General features: G+C 47.5%; 2 protein-coding genes across 4 annotated transcripts in view; one reads left to right on the top strand and one right to left on the bottom strand.

Moving 5' to 3' along the window:
• Positions 1-11,045, top strand: part of UGP2 (UDP-glucose pyrophosphorylase 2) — a 28,037-nt gene extending 16,992 nt beyond the window's left edge. For both annotated transcript variants that reach the window (XM_074150798.1, XM_074150797.1), the window contains exons 4-10: positions 4,068-4,253; positions 5,656-5,789; positions 6,823-7,120; positions 8,136-8,333; positions 8,527-8,769; positions 8,987-9,091; positions 9,947-11,045. In XM_074150798.1, the coding sequence (XP_074006899.1) occupies positions 4,068-4,253; positions 5,656-5,789; positions 6,823-7,120; positions 8,136-8,333; positions 8,527-8,769; positions 8,987-9,091; positions 9,947-10,054 (1,272 nt within the window). In that variant the 3' untranslated portion in view covers positions 10,055-11,045. The remainder of the gene's footprint in view (positions 1-4,067; positions 4,254-5,655; positions 5,790-6,822; positions 7,121-8,135; positions 8,334-8,526; positions 8,770-8,986; positions 9,092-9,946) is intronic.
• A 515-nt stretch (positions 11,046-11,560) lies between these two features.
• The window catches only part of VPS54 (VPS54 subunit of GARP complex), a 43,729-nt gene continuing 32,005 nt past the window's right edge, over positions 11,561-23,284 (bottom strand). For both annotated transcript variants that reach the window (XM_074150795.1, XM_074150796.1), the window contains exons 17-22: positions 21,670-21,757; positions 19,885-20,006; positions 19,685-19,765; positions 14,995-15,102; positions 13,901-13,995; positions 11,561-12,265 (exon numbers count right to left, since the gene is read on the bottom strand). In XM_074150795.1, coding sequence (XP_074006896.1) covers positions 12,160-12,265; positions 13,901-13,995; positions 14,995-15,102; positions 19,685-19,765; positions 19,885-20,006; positions 21,670-21,757 — 600 coding nt within the window. In that variant the 3' untranslated portion in view covers positions 11,561-12,159. The remainder of the gene's footprint in view (positions 12,266-13,900; positions 13,996-14,994; positions 15,103-19,684; positions 19,766-19,884; positions 20,007-21,669; positions 21,758-23,284) is intronic.

Raw genomic sequence — 23,284 nt, 5'->3', positions numbered from 1 at the left:
TAGTGGAGTTGCATATTGGAAAACTGATTTATTTCCTGTTATTTCAGGTCTGGTTTAGGGTCTTTTCCCCCTCTGCCCTGGGACTCCATTCATTTCTAGCTCTCACCTTATCTTCCACCGCCACCTCTCTTACCAACCTCGGCTGTCTCTTTCCTTACTTATTTCCACCTTCTGTCTTCTTTGGATGATGCAGTTGAGAAGAATTCATCATCTGGAGGCTGCACCGGGGTTTGGGGTCGAAAAGGGAGAGTGGGAAAAGGCTGCAGTTGGTCAGAGATTGTAACCCACAGATCCGGGCGAGGGCACAGAGAGAAAACAGCAAGGCAAAAATGGATGAGTATTTCCCTTCTGCTCACAGTATTTTGTACCCTGTCTGTGTTTCTTGGAGTCATACATGGCGCCATCCCCTTATCTCTAAGCACCGTGTGACTAATTGTGAAGATGTGTTTGTGATTAGAACAGTTGTTTAATTTCTTGATACTACCAGATAAAGAACCTTTCTGCCTAAAACAAACGCTGTCACACCCTCGCAGGGGAAAGCTGGAATGGGGAGACTTTACCGTGTTGCACCTAGCACAAAGTGGTCCAACGAAGATACATTATTGAAAGGTATCTGGTCTGTAATAGCAATTTGCATAAATTATTCATAACAAGTTGCGAAGTTATCAGTGAAGCCACACATTTAAAGCTGTCAGCTTTTCTAATGAAGGGATATTGGAGAGCTGTTTTTAACCAGCTGGTTAACAAGGAAGGAGCCTGTTTTTAATTCTTAGTTCCGGGTAGCAGAAATCCCCAGCAATTGTTTTGATTTAGTGCACTTTTGTAGGTGGGTCACTCGAGTCCTGCATTACTGTGTTTAGTGTTGTGTTTTATTTCATAACCTTACGACACAAAGTGGAAACGGAGACACTGTCTGTCAAACTGCTGGGACCCCCCTGAAACCTTGTGTGAAAACTCTCTCTTGGGTGCATGAATCAAATTGTGGTGACATAGCTAAATTTCCAGGGATCAAAAGTTCTGCTTGTCTGAAGGTTAGTGTTCAAGTTAAAGCCTTGACTGGCAAAATTTCCACTCTCTTATCCTTTATTGATACACGGAGATTTTACTGACAAATCTGTGTGCTCGTTGTTTCCACGGTGTGCGTTCTCTGCAGGAGAGATGAGAAGCACCACGCCAACATCACCTGCTTTGCTTAATCAGTTCATTTCTTTCTCAAAGGAGAGCTTACTATCAGCAGATGCCCGCAGCAGCACTTGTGTCACTGCTTGCTGCCTGAGCCGTGATAACTCCACAGTTACCTTCCGGCCTGCTAAAATAGGGAAAGGAAAACTGTTTAACCACCATGTCTGCAGCTGTGACTTAGCCAGAAAGTGGTAGCTTAAAACGCAAAAGGTTTTCCTTTTCATTCATTCTTACAAGTGAAATTGTATTTATCTTGAATGCGACGATAACTTCACGCTTAGGATAGTCTGTGCGTTACTCCTGGAGCTCTTTACCTGCGAATGCTGGCTTGGGGTTTTTGACGCAGGGAACTTCTACTGCTTTTGTAACCTGGAGAAGGAGAGTTTAGGGTGAACTTACTTGGTGGGGAGGAATGCAAGAACTTGGTTAAGAGCACACAGATGGAAACACTTCTAGCTTTAACGCGTTGGTTAAATCTTAGTACAGAGTCACGAGGAGGGCTGGGTGTTACCTCTTCTCCTGGGATCAGCATAGTCTGGGGGTACCTGCAACCCTAGCACCTGCTAGAAACAAGCAGCAAAGTTCCTGGCGTTTTTGCAGCTTTGAAAAATGGCATTAAAAAAAGTAATTGCCGGGCTTGCTTGTCAAACCTCATAATTTTAGTTGCTATGACGGGTATGTATCACAAAACTCTTGAAATCTGTCGTGTTCCCCCATAACACTGCCCACCGAACCACAAATTAAGTCACAACATTGACATATATTTTTAATGTTCAACAGCTAGAGTGTTTCAAGCAAGGAATCAACCTGGTGCTATTCTTATATTTAACGTCTTCGTATTAGTTAAAAATATTTTTGTGAGAAAGCGGGGCTTTCAAGTTAAATTCATCACTTTTTTGGAGTATACATCTTAAGCATGGGGAAATTTTTCTAACCGGAATGAATTAAAGCAGTTGCATTGCGATGCTCCTCCTGGGCCAATTTCCACTGTTTGAGAGTTTAGTTAATCATTATGCAGTAACTTGTGGAGCGATCTTGTCTTTAAATATATACCGTAAGCGTTCCAGATCCTGCGTAAGGCAGAATTTCCTTAATGTGAGGGAACTGCTCCGCTCTGCTGCCTGTGGCCTGCTGGAATTGTGCAAACTCTCCGCTCTAACCCCCACATCTGAATGAGAAATGTGACTCTTGTTCCGGTACAATGCAAATTTCCATTTGAACCCCAGCCTGACTTGCCCAGAGCAAACACCGTTCTGAAAACTACTCTGTATGTATTTGTTTCTGGAAATCAGCTGGGGATCTTACACACCCCTTATCAGAACTGGAATCCTTTTCTTGCTGCTAGAATGCACACAGCACTGAAACACCAGGGCTTTTCTTCTCAAGAAAGTCTTGAGAAAGGCAGCCGAAAGGACAATTGTATTGATTTTGCTCTAAACAGTTTTGGCAAGATACTTATCATTGCCTTTGTTTCTGTGATTTAGGTGCATTGGATTAGGAGAGGAGCGATGCCTAATGCCAGGCACTCTGTCATGACCAGCCCGATCTTGCTCTCCATCCCTAGCCCCAAATCATAAGATGGTTCGGGTTGGAAGGGACCTTAAAGATCATCTGCTTCCAACCCCCCTGCCCTGGGCAGGGACACCTCCCACCAGACCAGGTTGCTCCAAGCCCCCTCCAACCTGGCCTTGAACCCCTCCAGGGATGGGGCAGCCACAGCTTCTCTGGGCAACCTGGGCCAGGCTCTCACCACCCTCACAGCAAAGAGTTTCTTCCCCATATCTCATCTCAATCTCCCCTCTTTCAGTTTAAAACACTTCCTCCTCGTCCTGTGGCTCCCCTCCCTGATCAAGAGTCCCTCCCCAGCTTTCTTGGAGCCTCTTTAGGGACTGGAAGGGGCTCTAAGGGCTCCCCAGAACCTTCTCTTCTCCAGAGAACGTAGCCCATGCTCTGGATTTAAACCCGCAGGGTACAGCTGCCAGCAAGGCAGAAGAGTTTCTGCAAGGCGCAATGCGAGCTGGATGAACCCTTCCTGCAAATAGCAGGATAAGAACTAGGATCTCTCTTCCACTTTGTGGCCTGCTATCGAGAGAGATGAATTATTCTATCAGACTAGTAGTTGGAAATTGTTTGAGACTGAGTCAAAGAACCAGCCTTTTGCCAAGAATGTTGCCTCTGACAACCTTGGAGCAAAGTATCAAAAAAACCCCCAAAAATCTGCTGGATGGCGCACATGGTGACCCGCTCTCCTGCAGGACATAAGGAGGGCTGTGGGAGGTGGCATAACTGGGCTGGCTTCTTCCTCACCTCTCTTCATCCTCCAGTCAGTTCCTCCTACCTGGAGGAGCAGGCAGAGACAGCTCTTCAGCTGGAGGAAGCTGATTGTGACCGGCACCACACAGTCTATAGAACTCCTCGAGAAAAGAGGTGGTTGTAGTAACAAGCCGGGTTATTTGTATCGTAAGAAATCAAATTATTGTAGACTCGTTTTGCAAATATTCTTAAGTCTGAGAAATGATATAAATAAATGGGGGTATTATTGCCAAATTTTCACTGAATTTCACTGAATTTTTAGAGTTGGAAGGGACCATGTAGATTATCTAGTCCAACTCCCCTGCTGAAGCAGGATTGCTTAGAGAATGCTACTCAGGACTGCATCCAGGCGGGTCTTGAAAATCTCCAAAGAAGGGGACTCCACACCCTCCCTGGGCAGCCTGTTCCAGGGCTCTGTCACCCTCACCGTGAAGAAATTCTTCCTCATATTCGAGTGGAACCTCCTATGTTCCAACTTGTGCCCATTGTGAAGTTTTTTAAGTTGTGAAGGTTTTTAGAAGAAAGCCATTTCCTTCCAAACATCTGATTGCTTGCTTCGTTTGTTTTCACAGATCCAGCCCTATGAGAAGATAAAGGCCCGGGGGCTGCCCGATAACATCGCTTCTGTCTTGAACAAGCTGGTGGTGGTGAAGCTCAATGGTGGCTTGGGCACAAGCATGGGCTGTAAAGGCCCCAAAAGCCTTATTGGGGTGCGGAATGAGAACACCTTCTTGGATCTGACAGTTCAGCAGATTGAGGTAACTTTTCACGGGGCTTTTCTTTCTGCATTGGAGGAACCGAGACACACTGAGCTTCTCCTGTATGACCTTGTAAGAGAGATCCCTGGGGAGGCTTCCCAAAAGAACAAGGGAGATGAGGGCTAGTGGAAGGGAAGGGCATGGAAGTGATGGGCGATGGAGCTCCGTCTGCTCCACAGCTGTTAGCCCAAGTGTCTTTCAGACCGTGGTGATCGTGTCCAGGAACTCGAGCAATCAAATCGTGGAGCTGGCCTGGCCTGACTAACTGCTGGCTTGGCTCTCTCTCCTCCAGGTGCAAGTTTGAAGTTTAGCTTTTTCAAGCTTTTTTTTTTTGAACAAAACTCTTCACAGCAGCTCCGAATTCCTTGTTGAGTTAAAACTCTTCATGCTGGACACGATCACTGGCATTTTCCTCTGAGGAAAGAAAAGTAACAGAGAATAACAGCTGCTGGTGCTGAGAGAGGACATTTCAGCTTATGTTTTTAAGGCAGAACATTCCTCTTGCAGCAGATGATTGGAGAAGGTCATTAGAGGAGGAAATCGGGTGTGCCTGTTCCATAGTTTCTGGAGCTCTGACAATTTTTGCCTCAGTGGTGTTTGTTCGGGGTGACTCTCCTGTGCATGTCAGACAGCTCTAGAGCAGACTTTAAACTTATACCCAACTAATGCCGTCCTCATCCCGGGGCGTTGTGGGTGCTTTCTCCAAAGAGTCATTGTGAGAGTCTCCCAACACCGGAGGTTAACGATCCCAAACGCTCCCCAGCGGACGAGGGCAATCTGATTCACAAAGCTTAAAACTCAACCAAGTATCAATTTTTTTGCACACTCTTTATTTTCAGTGGAAGGCTGGCACGTTTTCTGGTTTTTTCCCTTTGATGTGCTGTGTGCATGGAAATGCTCCTGTGTATTTCAGCTCCATTCTATAGATTCCCAAGTCGTTCTCATGGTGACACTTCATCCACTCTGTACCCTTGATACTGTTGTCCATCTCACAGCCTGCCCAGGAGGCTCCAAAGTGCTTCCTCTGCAGAGAAGGTTTTGAAGCTTCACCCTGACAGGCTTGAATAATTTGAGGAAAAACATGCCTTTTGGAATCAACAGTAGCCTAAATTTAAAATAATCACTTTGTGGTGTCGTGCTTTTCAAATTTCAAATCTTGATGCAGATTTGAAAACAAAGATTAATTCTACAATAATTAATGTGGGCCTTATCTTTACTACTTAGAAGGATTTGCTTTCCTTTACCTGATTTATTATTCTTCCTGTCAGCATAAGCGCATCTTTCACCTCATGCATTTATTATTTCCAGTCTGTTTTATCCAATTTCTTTCTCCCCAAATCTTAGGTGTCAGAAGTTAAAGCTAATAACGCATGCTGAATTTACTGTTTCTTTCCCATCTCAGCATTTAAACAAATCCTACAACACCGATGTTCCTCTGGTTCTCATGAATTCCTTCAACACCGATGACGACACTAAGAAAATCCTGCAGAAATACAGTCACAGCCGTGTGAAGATATATACTTTTAATCAAAGCAGGTATCAAAAAAAAAAAAAACCCAAACCAACTCTCTGCTTGGGGTGAAGGGAAAAACTCGCCTGCGTTTCTCCATGTTCCAAACAGTTTGAGGTGCTGAGGTGGCAACAGTGTCTTCTATGCGCACGTTCAGTCTCTTCCTTTGGGTCTCTTTGAAAGACTAAAACATCAGGGTGTTAAGCAGAGCCAAAGGCTTAATTAACAGCTAATTAACATTAGGGAGGGGGGAGAGGGAGGACGGTTTCTAAGAAGTGTCTGAATAATGGTGTGCTGGATGCCAGCTGCTTGATTCCAGAATTTGCTTGGGCTCCGGAGGGAAGGAGAATGTTCTTGGTAAGGAACGAACTTTGACGTGGCTGATGATGTCAGAGCCGTGCTTGGCGTGCTCTGAACCTGCCTGAGGAAAGCTGTTTTACAGCACAGTCTGAGAACTGTGCCTTTTAGTCCTTGAATGAGGGACTGCCATCTGTCACTTGAGAGAGTTGGGGGTGTTCAGCCTGGAGAAGAGGAGGCTCCAGGGAGCCCCTTCCAGTCCCTAAAGAGGCTCCAGGAAAGCTGGGGAGGGACTCTTGATCAGGAAGGGGAGCCATAGGACGAGGGGGAAGGGTTTGATGCTGAAAGAGGGGAGATTGAGCTGAGATCTGGGGAAGAACTTCTTTGCTGTGAGGGTGGTGAGAGCCTGGCCCAGGTTGCCCAGAGAAGCTGTGGCTGCCCCATCCCTGGAGGGGTTCAAGGCCAGGTTGGAGGGGGCTTGGAGCAACCTGGTCTGGTGGGAGGTGTCCCTGCCCAGGGCAGGGGGTGAAACTTGATGGTCTTTAAGGTCTCTTCCAGCCTTCCATTCTGTGATTCTGTGATTCTCACGGAGAGCTCAGCATTTTTGGATGGGTCTTTCAATTCACTACACTGCTCTAGAAAGCAGAGCTTCAAAAGCTGGATGAAAAAGCCCATGTGGTTGCACCTTTACTGTTGCTTTGTGTTTTGCTTTACGCTAGTCCAACATCGGTGAGACCTTAACGAAACCCATTGTCTTCCCAGGTATCCCAGAATTAACAAGGAAACTCTGCTGCCCATAGCCAAGGATGTTTCTTACTCAGGAGAGAACACGGAGTGCTGGTACCCCCCGGGCCATGGAGACATCTACGCCAGTTTCTATAACTCTGGTCTGCTGGACAACCTCATCGCAGAGGGGAAGGAATATATTTTTGTATCCAATATAGATAACTTGGGTGCCACTGTGGACCTTTACATTCTTAACCACCTTATGAACCCACCCAACGGCAAACGCTGTGAATTTGTCATGGAAGTCACCAACAAAACCAGGGCGGATGTGAAGGTAACGGGAGACGGTTGGGCGCATCTGTCTGAATGCCTGGCGTGTTGTTGGTGAAAATCTCAGCCTCTCTTCCCTGTGCGTGAATCCAGGCATGCGTTAAATCTTCTTGCAGCTACTTCAGGCACCGTTTAACACATCAGCTGCCATCTAATTTGAGACACACAAAATCAGCAAGTTTATGAAGTTCGAATTCACGGAACAAATTGGCTCTAGGTTCTGGGCGGCAGCAGATGAGGACAGCCGGGGCTTGCCCTGTTACTGAACCCAGGGTGTGAGTCACAGCCTCCCTCCCTTCCCCAAACTGTCACCGGGGTGGGAGAGAAGTTTGGGGACAGTAGCGTCAAGGCGTGTGTTGCACAACTGGGCCTGGTGTGGCTGCCAGCCTGTTCCTGCTCCTTTCTTTTTTTTTGTGGGTTTTTTTTTTTTTTTTGGGTACAAAGTCCAGGTCTGACAACTTGTCAGATGGTTGTGGCACATGTCAAATACTTCTCACCTGCAGTAATTTGTCACTTGCCTGGACTTTGCCTCTATGCTTTTAAATATGAGGATGGGGAGGAAACGTGCTTTTCTCTGGATTCATTAGATATTAAGAAAGCTCTCACTTAGCCCTAGAAAACCACAGAAATGCTCTGTAAGAATAGAGTCCAGGCTACTGAAGTACCGCTCGTTTCTCCAGCAGGTGCCGTGAACGCAGAGCTGCTAGATTTAATTTAGATTTTGCTCTGTCATTTAGCAAAGAGCTGCTGAAGGTGACTTTTGACAACAGCAGTGCTCGTGAAAGATTCTCAGCAACTTTAATGACAAGAATTAACTGTCTCTGAGTGCTGAAACATCATTGTTCGATGGTTGTGGCTGTACTGTAAACGAACTCTGTAATTAGTAACCCAGTAGTAACGTGTTTTCGCTGAGGTTCAACTTTAAATGCCAACAAACTGGTGCGTCTGTTTGGGGAGAGGGAGAGGTTTCTCTGCGGTCTCGTGAACGGGACTTAAAACTTCTTCTCTGCCCCGGGCAGGGCGGCACGCTCACGCAGTACGAGAACAAGCTGAGGCTGGTGGAGATCGCTCAGGTCCCGAAAGCGCACGTGGATGAATTCAAGTCCGTGTCCAAATTCAAAATATTCAACACCAACAATCTGTGGATCGCCCTGTCCGCGATCAAAAGGCTGCAAGAGAAAAACGCTATTGACATGGAGATCATCGTTAACCCAAAGGTAAATTGGCTGGAAAGGTTTTAGAGGAAATGGACTCAAAAGAACTGGTTCGTTTCCGGACAACTGAACAGGGAGCGCTGCCTTCCACAAGGAGCTGCTCTGTTGGTAAAGGCAGAGCTGGGACTGGAGGCTCCTCTCTGGTTCCCAGTGGTGTTTCCTGCTGGTTTGTGTTTACGCCAGTTTTCTCTTCCAGACGCTGGACGGAGGCTTGAACGTTATCCAGCTGGAGACGGCCGTTGGTGCCGCCATTAAGAGTTTTGAGAACTCTCTGGGGATAAACGTACCTCGTAGCCGTTTTCTGCCTGTTAAGACCACGTCAGACCTCTTGCTGGTGATGTCGAATTTGTACAGCCTTAATGCTGGGTCTCTAACCATGAGCGAGAAGCGGGAATTTCCAACAGTGCCTCTTGTCAAACTGGGAAGTTCTTTCACAAAGGTAAACTCCTGTAATCGCGCTTCGGTTTTTTTTATCTCTTTGCTATGGACCGAGTTTTGATTCAATAAATCAGTTAAAAGTGAGGTTTAGCTCCCTCTGCCTCTCTGGGCGTTCCCTTTTGCTCTTTGTAAAGAACCCTTGGGCTGTTAGAATACCAACTACAAGCCACAAATAGCTTTTTAAACTCTCTCTCTCTCTCCTTTCCTCTCTCCGCCAGGTTCAAGATTACCTGCGGAGGTTTGAAAGTATTCCAGATATGCTGGAGCTGGATCATCTCACGGTTTCCGGTGATGTTACATTTGGGAAGAATGTTTCATTAAAGGTGAGTGTGTCATTGGGCTGCTCCTTGGTCATCGGTCCCGCCTAAGGCGGTGCCTTCACTGGCCCAAGGCTCGCAGAGGCAGAGACTGACCCTTAAGGGGGAGGGCAAGGTGTTACTGCTAGAGCTGCTTCTCCGTGTAGTCCCACTGAAGGCTGATGTTCATCTTCAAATCTGGAAGCACCACGTACTCCATGATTCCGTGTTCAAAACACTGTGTACATCTTTGTCCTTCCGCTCTCCGAGGCACTCAGGGCACCCCCTCACCTCCCGGGCTGGCCTTGCAGCCACAGTTCCCTTCTCATCAATTCGGACTTCCCAGTTTATTAGTAAATGTTCATAGAATCACAGAATGGTTTGGGTCAGAGGGGACCTTAAAGACCATCCAGTTCCACCCCCTGCCCTGGGCAGGGACACCTCCCACCAGACCAGGTTGATCAAAGACCCCTCCAACCTGGCCTTGAACCCCTCCAGGGATGGGGCAGCCACAGCTTCTCTGGGCAACCTGGGCCAGGCTCTCACCACCCTCACAGCAAAGAAGTTCTTCCCCAGCTCTCATCTAATCTGCTGAAGCCGAGCAAGTTGCTTTCCCTCTCAAATGCTTCCCTAGGGCCTGGCCGTTCCCAGCAGAGTCTCCGGTGCCTGGTAGGCTGGTTCTGATGGTGTTTCCAATATTGCTTGTTTAAAACTTTTCCGGGAGTGAGGGGTGGAAACAAAGTCTCTGCAGAAGCAAAACAACTAAATGCTTCCAGACTGGGGTTGTGTTACTGACTGGTCCTCAAGCAAGTCCCCGCTGCTCTCGCTCAGGCCAGGTCTAGGGTTTCTAAACGCTTCTTTTTTTCTTTTCTGTAAATCCAGGGAACGGTTATCATCATCGCCAATCATGGGGACAGAATCGACATCCCGGCTGGAGCGCTACTAGAGAACAAAATCGTGTCTGGAAACCTGCGCATCCTGGACCACTGAGTTGGCGCCAGAGACAGCCTCGAGACGGAGGAAGAACCTTTTAAGCGTTAGAATTCTAAGTACACAGAGGGCCTATGCTTCGTCATCTTCACAGTACCCTGCAGTATTAATTTAAAATTAATTTCTCTCGCTTATCTTTTTAAGCAGACACACATAACGCAATGGATGTGCGTAAGTAATGCTTCAGTCCTTAAAGAGATTCCGTAACTCAGTTAATACAACCTTGAAGTGCAATACTGTCTGTCTTGAGGCAAGATGGACAGATCTCCTTTGCTAAGACGTGGAGAGCTCACACCTCTCGCATCCAGTAGTTTGGAATTGCTTGTAACTGCAGAAATCGAGCTGTGAAGCAGCACAGGAGGGACACCGCCATCGGCTACTCCGGTGGCTTTTTATGAAGTATCAGTGGCAGGCACCGTTGAAAACCCAAAAGTTTCACCGCTGCGCAAGGGGCTGTTAAACCCCCCCCGTATTCCACAGGCTCACAACTCCCCCAGGCTCCAGCCCTCTGCATCCCCCTCCCATCCCTGCAGCGGGATGTCCCGTCCCACCCCACCCGCACGCTGAGGCGGCGGTACCTCCAGCTCTGTCTTGCGGGAACAGGAACCGCTGCTCTTCCAAACTCACCCAAAGAATCTAATACTTGAGAAAAATGCCTCAGTATCCACGTGTGGTGTTTGCTTTTTCACATCCCATTTAAGACTGGATCTCCTGGTAATATCTTAATCCTTGATCTGCCCTCTTTTTTGGTGTTTTTGTTTTTTTTTCCCCCCAATAAATGGATCATGTTGACTACACCCATGTCCATATTGTCCCAGCCATGTATGTTAATTTATCTTCTCTCGAGTCATTTCTAAATTTGTACAGGAATGGAAACCCCTGTCCCCATCACTATTGATTTCTTAATGTTTCTCTTGTATTTACATGCAGATGACTTTATTTTATAAGCTTAGTATAACACTGGGATGTATCATTAAAGAAGTTGGTCTTTAAAAACAACTGTGATTTCAGAGCTTTATTTGGACGCGTGTGACGCTCCCAGCTCAGTGTGGCCGGTTGAAGGAAACCCCAGGGATGGCGAAAGACACAGGCATCTTAAAATGTAGTATTAAAAAAAAAACCACAAACCCTCTTTGATTAATTAATTTCAGTTGCACCTTCCTTAATGGTGCAACCTTTTAGAAGGAGCCTAAAAACCTTTTAAAATGCTTCCTGCCCTGTGTTTTCTGTGGCTTCCTCTCGTCTTGGTTTTTGTCCTCGTCCCTTACCCTGCTGGGGGAAGCCAACCCCACACCTGCCTTTCTCCTGCCTTCTGATGCCACCAGCAGCCCGCTGTCACCTCATCGCCGCTAATGGGGATGCTTCCTCAGCTCCATCCCGCTGGTCATGGCTTCAGTCAACCCACAGTTTATTAGAAAAAAAAAAAAAAAAAAAAAAAAATCCTAATTTCCGCTGCGAGAAATCCCCTGAAACAGGACTGCTCCCTAACAAAGCTGAATCCTATATGCAAGCAATCAAAAGACATTTATTTATATAAAGTTCTGTAAAAAAATAAAATTTTAGAACAGCATCTGTTTCATAGAGAGAGAAAGAAACACATTTTTTTTTTTCTACAGAGTTCCGACCGCAAGCTTCTGGGATTGTACTGTCATTAAATAAGGTGGGACACCGTGTGAATTTCATTGCACTAGAAGAAATGCAAAGCCATCTTTTTAATATAAAGATATACAGAGCATTCTAGACAACTACAGCTGTGTTACAGCTATGTGTGTTCTTTTGGATTTGGTCCAAAGAAACCTGAGTCTGTTTCCAGAGAGAATGAAAAAAAACAAAACAAAACAAAAAACCCCAACCAAAAAAACCCCCAAACATTCCTCTCCCCCCCCCCCATTGCACAGACAGCTGATCGCTTGTTTTTCTTGCCAAAGGACACGGGAACGATGGGGCTTCCTCACGGCTCCCTCTGCCTCTCCTTTCCCCCAACTGTCAATGGTGCCCTTTCTTGGACTCTGGGCTTAAATATTCACCTGGCAGCGGCAGCGGCGCTGCCGAGAAGAAAGTCGGTCTGTTGTCAGAGCCAAGCGGCCGCTCCCCCTGGACCGTCATCACCTCTTCTGCTCCCAAATCTCAGCCATGTTTAGGTCTAAGGTGTTAAGGCCTTTCAGAGCTTGAAGGTTTCCAGTGTAAAATGCTACGTCTGAAGTCACCAGCCTGCAGGGAAACACGGGAGAAAATGAGCGAGCTCCCCTCCCACCACGAGGGATTGCATCCCCCCCCCACCCACCCAGGAGATGCAGGAAAAAAAACCCAGGCTCTGGACACACGATTCCAACAGCGCAGGGTCAGATGCTGCGCCTGCCGTTAGGTGTTTGAAACGCGGGTTGGAAGTTCTGTGCTCTGGAGGTGACAGGTTTCACGGGAGTGACGGCGTACGCACGGAGTACACACCGGTACCGCCAGGCATAAAGCCAGGTCTACAGAAATCAAATGACGAGTTCAAAAATAAAAATAAATCGGGCACCTAGAACTTCCATTCCCTCGCTGTAATCCTAAGGCTCATCCCGACTTACACCCCTGCTCCCATCGCAACTTAAAATACGAATGGTTGCAATTATTATTAATTAGCTTTTGTGTTCTAGAAGGTTAATGGAAAAGCAAGCAAATGGCAACATCGTTTGTAACATTTACACGGAGTTAAAAATCCCTCAAACGTTGTCATAACAGAAACAAAATCTTGGTGGTTCCAGTTGGAAAGGAGCAAGACGGAGGCAGAAAAGTTGTATTTTCAGTGTAAAAAAATTAACCAGGAACCCCACACCTGGATTTTTTTGCTAGCGTTACAGAAAAAAAATAAGGGCAGGGGCAAGAATAAGGGGCAAAAAAAATAAGGGCGCTGGGCAAGAAACCCCAGTGGTGAAACTTGCCCCAACGCGCTCCGGGTGCTCTCGTTCCAGCGAGTTCGTGGGCTCACAAATACCTTCCCAAACACCAAAGGCAATGGGATGAGTACAGAAAACCATCTCAAACGAGCTTCATTCATCCTTCTACTCTCTCAAAAGAGCTGAAGCAGGAAACGTAAGAATAAATTGGACAGGAAGAAAAAACTCTTCGTTCCATAATTTTTTATAAACTTCCTTCTCTGGCTTCTTCAACCCACGACAATTCCCCCTTGCCTGCAGGAAGGCCGACTAAATGGCACCTGTACCACGCTGCAAATGAACATCCCTGGGTGACGAAGAACAATTATAAACCCCAACGTTTCGGGGGAAAAAAATCCAACTTAAAGCAGGATTGAGGCTGGAGGCTTTCCCGGGAGGTGTGGGACACTCAGGAGAGGTACCACCGACCTGTTTTGGTGACGGAGGGTTGGGCTGGAGCAGGAAAGGGGAAAAGCTCCGTCAGCATCATCTCCCTTTCAAATCAAACAATTTCTGTGGAGAAGCTGCCTGTTACACGCATGAAATACCACTTTTTTTTTTTTTTTCCCTATTTTTCCTTTGCTAGCGCCATAAGTCATCATGCACAGTTCCAAACCGCTTCACCCATCATGCAATTTCTTTGCGAATCAAACTGTGGCTGCTGCTGTTACACAAGAGGAGAAGAAGCCATCCAGGAACCAAGGAAGCCCAGGAGATGCCACCTGTTAGCAAGCTGATGGCACTCCTAGTTAGGACGGGAAGGCACAAGTCACAGCCTTTCCTGCAAGAAAGCTCCAAAACGGGACATTCCCAACCACAGAGCGTGGCTGCGTTCCACAATCACGACTCGTGTGCAGGAGACAAACCCCGCTTCCTTAAAATTAAGCGGTAAAAAACAACCAACCAACCCCAAAGTGTCCCAACGTACCCATTGAGAGGTCCTCCATCGTTGACCACGTTGAGGTGGGCCAGCTGCCTCTTCAGGTGAAGTTTGTAGCTTGCGTTAATTCTTAAAAACAACATCTGGAAGAAAGCAGAGAAGGAGAGTAAGGGACAGTCCCTGCGCTCGCGTCACTGCCTGCAGAGAGGAAACACACCATCAGTCAATACGCCAACGCCATCAATCACGACCCTTTGGGATTGTTTTTGCAATTCCTGTGATTTTTTTTTTTTTTTTCCCCTTCTGCCAATCTTTCCGCCTCCTGATCTTTCTGGCCACACACAACAGATGATAACACCCAGGCCGGGGCACACCCTCTCCTATCTGTTACGGGTTCCACTTAGAGGACACATTCTTTGGAGCACGAATTTTCCTTCCCTGTTGTCTGAAGCACCCAGCGACTTGTATTTAGGATAGAAGATTAAAAAAAAACAAAAAACAACCTCTTTCCTGTACTATAACCACTTAAAAGTCCTTCCCCCCCCCCCCCCCCCCCCCAAGAGAAAGCGTGAAAAACAGCGTGAAGGGACTGGTTAATTAAGTGCAAAAGAGAAACACTGCAGCTCGGTGTGTCCAGTGACGGCGTCAGTCCTGCCTGTCCTTCCATTTACAACTCCGCGGCAGCAGCAACTGCAGCAAAAGTACTGAAAAAGCACAGGCGGCGCAGTTTGGCTGCACGACGCAGCTAGGGACCTTCAGAAGCCACAGACTTTGAGCAGCGTCGCAGCAGAATTCCCCTCAAAGGGCCGCGCTCGAGCCCCGAAGTGCTGCCGTTGGTGTAGAATTTGAGCACCAATTCCCGAACTGAAGACTTGCCTCTCCAGGACATTAAAACGCAGCTCAAAAATTCCGGAACTGGAATCTCTCAGTTCTTTTCCCCGTGTCTAATCCTTCTCCCTGCACATCCAACCGCTTCGGTTCAGACCACGCTGTCTGAGCGTGACTGCGGCCAACACCTTTCACATCTGTGGGTTTCGCAAAGGCTCAGAAAAGAACTTCCCCCCCACCAAGACAAAGCAGAAAGTCTCTCTTGTTATCGATTCCAAGAGCGGCATCACATGAATCTCCCAAAGAAGACCCACCTGCGTTTGCTCCTCGGGAAGGAGATCATATATAGCTTCGTGCATCTTTGCCATTTGCTTGCAGATATTCCTGAAGCACGCCGAGGGAACGGGCGCCTTCACTTCATACTGCAAATAAAAACCACAACCCGTTACTCCTTTCTACCGCTTTTAAAACAGTTTAGACAGGAGAGTTTCCGACAGCCTTCTGAAGCCCTGCACTGCTAACGACATCGGGAATCAAGGTTCATTTAGCAAATCACAAATGGAAACGGTCGCTGGGTCTGATCCGATGGAGCCAAGGACTCACATCACACAACCTTTTAGCACTCCTTGCTTTGCAAGCAAAGAGCAACCTTCAGAGTGGTATGAAATGGGAGGGTTTCCCAACTTCAGCTATTCCTCTGTGTTAGTTTGAATCCCTTCTCTTTGCTCGTTACTTTGTGTTGGTTTCCATTTCACAGAACCACAGAATGATATGGGGTTGGAAAGGACCTCTGGAGATCATCCAGTCCAACCCCTGCCAGAGCAGGTTGCACAGGAACATGTCCAGGTGGGTTTGGAATGTCTCCAGAGAATGAGGCTCCACAGCCTCTCTGGGCAGCCTGTTCCAGGGCTCTGCCACCCTCACAGGAAAGAAGTTCCTCCTCACGTACAGATGGAATTTCCTGTGTTCCAGCTTGTTCCCATTGCACCGGGCACCACTGAGAAGAGTCTGGCCCCATCCTCTTGCCACCCACCCCTTAGATATTGGTCAGCATTGAGATTCCCTCTCAGTCTGCTCTTCTCCAGGCTGAACAGCCCCAGGTTCCTCAGCTTTTCCTCATCAGAGAGATGTTCTAGTCCCTCATCATCTTTGTAACCTCCGCTGGACTCTCTCCAGTAGTTCCCGTCTCCTTGAACTGAGGAGCACAGAACTGGACGCAGTGCTCCAGATGTGGCCTCACCAGGGCAGAGCAGAGGGGGAGGATGACCTCCCTCCACCTGCTGGCCACGCTCTTTTTAACACGCCCCAGGAGACCGTTGGGCTTAATGGCCACATGGGTGCATTGCTGACTCCTGGGCAACTTGTCCACCAGGACTCCCAGGTCCATCTCTGCAGAGCTGCTCCTCTCCAGCAGGTCACCCCCAAACCGTACCGGTGTGTGGGGTCATTCCTCCCCAGCTGCAGGACCCTACACCTGCCCTTGTGGAACTTCATTAGGTTTCTCTCCACCCAGCTCTCCAGCCTGTCCAGGTCTCGCTGGATGGTGGCACAGCCCTCTGGTGTGTCAGCCACCCCTCCCAGTTTTGTGTCATCAGCGAACGTGCCGAGGGTACACACTGTCCCCTCACCCAGGCTGCTGATGAATATGTTGAATAAGACCAGACCCAGTACTGACCCCTGGGGAACAAGTCCTTTTTTTTTTTTTTTTTTTTTTTTAAGATCATGTACATCCAAGTTCCTGAAAAAAAAACAAGAAATGGTTTTCAAGAAACCTGAAAAAAAAAGAAATGGAAGCTCCTGAAAACTCAATATTTGCCATTAAAACAAACACCCAAACAAACCAGCCCTAAAAAAAAAAAAAAACCAAACCCACAAAAAGATTGTTTTCCAAAGTATTTCCGCAAAATTGAAAACTTCCTTTCTCCCAGTGACTGAAATCCAAGAGACGAGACACTGGAAACCACCAGATGGCAAGAGATTTTCTACGTCCAGGGGGAACGAAATTCTTCCGTCCCCGCCCTGGATAGGGAATATCCCAGTGTGATTTCAGAAGTGCTTTGAAAAATTGTCCCAGGAACAGTGAAGGCGGCTCTTCAGCTGCTGGTGGAGAGGCACTGGCCGGGGTTACACGCTGGCAGGTCACCTTTGGTAGGGTGCTGCTTACCCCCGGGGCCTCACACAATTCACTGGAAGAGCTGAATCATAATTAAATTATTTACAAATTAGGGGGGAGCAAGATGCTCTCTCTCAGGCCGGCCCGGATTGGGAAAGAGAACAAAGCTTGCCTGAGTGGGAGAGGGGAAAAAAACAGAAATGGGGAGTTTTGAGAAAGTCTTTATGGAAAAGCCAAACCAATGACCTAATTTTGATGGGAGAAGTAGCAGGAAAAAAAAACAACCCAGCATTTACTGCTCCAGAAGCCCTGCTCCCTGCGTGGGACAAACCCACAGTGGACAGGACTGTGCCTCAAGCCAGGAGAGTGAGGCAAGAAACGATTTCCCAGTTACCAGAACGCTGGAAAGCCGAAGGGAGCTGGGCAAGCTGGAGCAATGGCTCCTGCGTGACTTACAGACAAATGAAACCCTTCGGCCTTGATGGGGGACAACGCAACAGCACCAGAAAGAGACACCACTTCCAACCCTGCAAGCTCCTGGCCCTCTGGATCTCCAGCTGAGGTCAACAGCGTGTAACACCACGAGGGATGGGACAAAAAAAATCTACTGCTCTTCTGTCCAAACAGTGACAAAGACGGCAAGCTCTGAGAGAAGCTAGGAACCCGCGCCGGAGTTTTTCCCATCACCCTTTTGACAAACCTATGCCTTTTTCACTGGTTAATTATAGCTGTTAAACACCCCTGGGCACCGTCCGTGCCGCTGTGGGATGCCCACCCGGGTGCCCAGCCCCACAGCTGCTGCTTTGCGGGAGCACAGCTCCTCTTCCACTGACCTCCCCCAAAGGAAGCAGAGCCCAGAAACCCAAAAGTCACTTGCCCACATCACTCAAGGGCCAGCCCAACGGGCCACCTACCGGACCAAACTGTTTGTCTCCTACAAAGCAGGTTCCAGACCGCAATGTTTGTTTTTAAAGCCCTGCTGTGAATCTCGTTTGCTGACTCAGCCAGATTTACGCCCTTTAAAGCAGGTGAGCGCTTTCTCCAGGAGGGATGGAAAACATTTGGACTCTGACAAAACCCCAGAACACAAAGAACACACTGACACGGTCGCACTGACATGCCCATTTGTGCATTTCCTGGTTTTTATGTTCTTCGCAGCCTTCAGTGCCAAGATTTCATGACTTCAGGAACGAGATGAGCTAAAATGATGGGGCATGGTAGGAATATTCAGAGGCAAATCACCACCTGCTCTCCTTTTCTCCTCTCCTCTGTGGGTTGCGTTCCCCTGAGCCAAGCACTCTCCCTCAAGTCTTTAAGAGCTCTAAAGGACAGGGATATTCTCAATTTACAGCTTGTGTCAGCTCCCAAGGGGAGAACGGGCAGTAAAGATGGAAGGGCAGTACAGGATGCACACTTACTAACTTACCATCAAGAACATCAACTGCGTTACTGGTTTGTTGTGGGCTAACTGGTTTAGTATCACTAATCTAAACTGCATTTGCCTTTCATTTTCAAGAGATGAGAGGTAATGTGAGCAAAAAGCCACGTTGCTTCACACAACAGGTATTTTTATGTGGGGGAAAAGAGCCCAAAAAAGCAGCAGACTGCTATTTGGATCTTTAGAAAAGGGCATAAATATGTTTTTAAAAGTATAAACACAAACAGGGGGTAGGGAATCCTAATTTTGTCCCTGCCCAGGGCAGGGGGGTTGGAACTCGATGATCTTTAAGGTCCCCTCCAACCCGAACCATTCTATGATTCCATTCTATGAATTTAAATGCTTTGGCTCCCCCCCCACCCCCAAGCTTACATAAAGCTATTTGACAGCCCAAAGAAACAGATGAAAAGAAAAAGCACAACATAAAATAAACAATAAAATTACAGAAACAGCAAGGAACACAGGAAGGTTGCCCGTTCCAGCTGCTTCACCGCCGTCTCCAGCCTGTCCCCCACCAGGGAGATGCTGTGCTTCTCATGAGCTACTACAAGGAAAAGGGTGGCCCAGGCCCATCAATCAAACCTCTCACTAAAGAATTAATTCATTTCTCTCATGGAACAGCTGCTTTTTTTTTTTTTTTTTGGTTAAAAAAAAACAACCAACAAACAAAAAAACTGTAAGATCCAAAGCGAAACACTACGCTTTAAAAGCTTGTGTATTTATCTGTGGGATCTGTGGGCACAGGAGGTCCCCTCTTGGGGCAGTCTCTGTCACTGCATTTCACCTTGAGGTGAGTCAAAGTGAGTACATCCAGCCCAGGACCAACCTGTTCCAGCGATGAATCCTCAAACACCCCCCCCCAAAAATATTAAGAGCGCTTCATGGGACAGCTATTAATGCTGCTCCACAGCAGGAACTGCTAAGTGCAGCCTTCTACTCCCCAGGCCTGCGGCCCAAGAGATGGGCTGGTCCTTCCCCTCCAAAACCTCTTCCTCCTCGGCAGTTTTGGTGCTGTTTCCTCAGCTGCAGGAAATTACACGCTCCCCACTTCCAAAAAGGCAGCGTCGGGAAGAGCCAGAGACGGGAACTGGCTCAGCCTGACTGCAGACATGAGCTTGTGGGTGGATAAAGCTGCTGGGGGTGGGAGAGCACTCCAGTTTCTAAACCCCAGAGCATCCGCGCCAGCCAAAGCATTCCTGATACTGCTGAAGGAGTAAACCAACCATTTTTTTTGGGGTGGGGGTGAAGGCAAATGACACCCAGGGGGGCAAACGTTAAGACAAAACACATTCGCAAGCACAACACGGCTTGCTTTGTGTTTATACAGTTTAAAGGAGTTCAAACAAGTCCCGATTAGGAAAGTTTAAGGCTCCATTTGAAACATCTGGATTGTACACAAGGAGATCTCCAACTGCAATTTAGAGAGTGTATAATTATTTCCATAAATCATTACCTTGGATAACAGTTTGTCAAATAAGCTATCCATTATGGCAACGAGCTTCGCTGAAATTTCAGCTATGTGGTCATGATAATCCTGTAACAGAAAAAAAAAAAAAGCAGGTTTTATTTACTATCTAATGGCATTCGTATTCTTCAGAGCACAGCTGAAAAGCAGAACTTCCGTGTTTAATGAGGAAATGCCAAAAGAATTACCTTTGTAATGTGGTCAAAATGCCTGAGCATGCTAAACTGCTTCGGCTGCAGTCGAGCTTCAAAATGAGCCCTGATAATAGGAATGTAGTGTACGATTAGCTGTAGGCAACGTGAAGAAAGGGCTGTAAATCCAGAAGAGAGAGAGAGGAAAAGAAAAATAATTATTACACAGGAAGAGTCTTTTTGTATCTCCTTTCATATAAATAGCAGATCTGCCACAATTTAACATGGTTGGCTTTTTGGGGTTTGTTGTTTGGTTGGTTTGTTGTTTTGTTTTTTTGTTTTTTTTTTTAATAAAAGGAGGTAAGCATTTGTTCCCACTGGGAAACCCCACCCAGTGAAGACGCCAACCCAGAACCTGGCTGTACACACCCAGCTCCCGCAAGATATGGGGCAAGGGAGTAATTTTACAACAGGCTTTAAGTGTCTACTTGACATTTTGAGCCCTGAGTACACGCAGACCTCGGCGAGATCTCAAAAGATCTGACTCATCGGCTCCCTCACCTCGGCAGCCGCGTTCTGCAGGCACCAATATTTCTTCGGCAGGAGGCGTAGGTAGACACCCTGCCCTGCCAGTGCTGCCCAGAGCCTGCTCTGCCGGCAGGATTCCCAAAACCCAGCTTTCTCCTGGGTCCAAGAGGGCCTGAGCTGGCAGGAGGACCGTGCGGCGGTGCTGGTGTGGTCACCATGCTGGCCAAGCCCTTCTGGAGCAAGGACACAGCCCAGCTTTTCTCTGCTAACTTGTGGCTGCTCCAATGTGACGGCCCACGACCCCTGGGGAGGAAGGCTCTCAACCCCCCCCTCCTCAAGCCATTCCCTTTTTTAAAAGAGAAAGGCAGACTGGTAATCGGGACACCCTGAACCATGGGAGCTGTGAGTTCAAACATTCATCAACCAAAGGCTCTGAATTTCAGGAGATAAATTTAAAAGTGGGGATCTTGAGGAGCGTGTCAAGACTTTTCTGTAGGGTGGAACTGGGTACCTAGTTCTTTTTCCCCAGCGTTTCAGAGCAGCTAAAGGGTAACTTGGGGCTGGCAACACTGCACACTTCAACAGCTTCACACTGAAAATAAGAAACTCTAAAGCTCGAGTCATAGCTTGGATTCAGCACAGAGAGAGCCCCAAGTTACCTGACCACACCGGGACATGGTTCAACCACATAAAAACTAACTAGTCAACTCAGAGCCACCCACAGAAATCGCTTTGCATGTCACTGACAAGCAGTTACAATCCACGGGAGCTGTATGGGGACATGGCGTTACAGGATACAGTACCACGGGGCAGACAGGACAGGACAGAACAGCCCAGAGAAACGCCCAGGAGACGGGGGTTCCTCACTCTCCCTCCCTCCCTCCAGTCTCGAGACCCAAACATCAAGCAGCTCCTGAGCACGCCAAAGGCGCTGCTGAAAAAGCAACTACACCTTCCCCCAGTCAAAACATTTTCATGGAAAACTTGCTGGCCAAATATGCTGAACTTGTTTGTTCTTATGTTTCCTTCAGTGCAGCTTTATATTTAAAGTCATCCAGTAGCCAGCAAAGGGATTTGATGGATTTTAAGTGCACCCCTTAACTAGACCGGCTTTTCTACATGTTTTACCCCCTCACCGGCAAGGGCTTATCACCCTCTGTGTTCCACGCATGGCACCACAAAGCAACAACAGCTTATCATAAACGTTTAGGATTTTGTTGTTCTGTGTTTTTTTTTTTTGTTTTGTTTTGTTTTGTTTTTTTTTTAAACAGGCAGGACAATAAGCTTTGACGTTTTCAATACAGAAATCCATACCTAGGTTTTTTGTAGTGATCGTTTTCAAACCAACAACTTGTAACGCACCAGCTCCAAGCACTAGTTGGCAGCTTCTAGAGTTGAAATACTGTGAGAAAGAAAGAGTGAAGATTTATGCTGACTCTAAGAACTGGCCATAACCACAGTTTAGAAATACCACCAATAGAATTCTGCAGGATTAAACAGATTATTACAACATAAATGAGGGCCAGTACCAGAATTTCACATACTCCTTGCCCCAGAGGCGGCCACGACTTCACTAGTAAGACAAAATAACTTTTTCACTACTCTCAGTAGTTACCTGCCCAAAATAACTCAAGGCAGCGTTTCAGCAGAGGGAAGCAGAAATACTCTTATTAAAACCACAGTTAGCTGCTCAGTGATTTCAATCCAGGGACTCATTTCTGCTCCTCTATGAGACCTTTGGGTGAGGCTTTTGGGCGAGACTCCGCAGCGAGTCAGCCTTGCTGAGGGCCAGCTGTGGTCAGCCCTACTTTGAAAGCCATACGCAAGAACAGCTTTATAATAATAATAAAAAATAATAATAAATGTATCGAAATGTATTTCTCAAACCAGGGCATTGGGTGGAGTGAAGGGGAAGGATGTCACCAGTTTTGTGAAGTCCAGTAGACAAGTGTTAACGTCAGAATGGAAAATAGCAAAAGAACAAGTTTCTGCTCTGGTTCTACACCTTCCCCACTGCTGATGTTAAAGAAAACTCGGAAGCACTGAAACTCACTGCTGCCAAGGCGGCTGGATCTGGGTTTGTAACACTATGGAATGCAGAGATGAAGAAATGATGCATAGAAGCCATGTCAAAACCCAATTCTGTAAGAATTCCAGGTACAGTGCACGACTCATGCCTTGCTCTTCCTAACTTAGTTCCAGGAGACAAGAAGTTATCATTAAATGCACACAGGCCAGCAAGGTCTCCGGACAGTACAACAGTTCCTGTTAGCATGTTCTGTCTTATTTTGGGATTCTGCTCCACCACCCAGCTTGAGACACCAGATACTCCATTCTAGTTGGGGTGATGCAGTAGAGACAGAAGAGCCATCGCTGCTATCCCCGACTCCTGGTCTGAATGGGAAGCAGAAGTCCCAGGGCTGATGTTTGAACAGAACTGTCCTGTTGACAGTGGGGTGGAAATAGGGAGGCAAAACCTACAGACACCTCACACCGGACCAGGCTGCTCAAAGCTCCATCCAACCTGGCCTTGAACCCCTCCAGGGATGGGGCAGCCACAGCTTCTCTAGGCAACCTGGGCCAGGCTCTCACCACCCTCACACAAAAGAAGTTCTTCCCAAGATCTCATCTCAATCTCCCCTCTTTCGGTTTAAAACCATTCCCCCTCGTCCTATGGCTCCCCTCCCTGATCAAGAGTCCCTCCCCAGTTTTCCTGGAGCCCCTGTAGGGACTGGAAGGGGCTCTAAGGTCTCCCCGGAGCCTTCTCTTCTCCAGGCTGAACCCCATCAACTCTCTCAGCCGGTCCTCACAGCAGAGGGGCTGCAGCCCTCCCAGCATCTCCGTGGCCTCCTCTGGACCTGTACCAACAGGCTCATGTCCTTCTGATGTTGGTGGCAGCACTGCAGGGGGGTCTCCCCAGAGCGGAGCA

The sequence above is a fragment of the Numenius arquata genome, chromosome 7 (genome assembly GCF_964106895.1).
Source record: "Numenius arquata chromosome 7, bNumArq3.hap1.1, whole genome shotgun sequence".
Lineage (NCBI taxonomy): Eukaryota > Metazoa > Chordata > Aves > Charadriiformes > Scolopacidae > Numenius > Numenius arquata.
The sequence above is the reverse complement of the archived record's forward strand: the minus strand, read 5'-3'. Positions and strand labels throughout refer to the sequence as shown.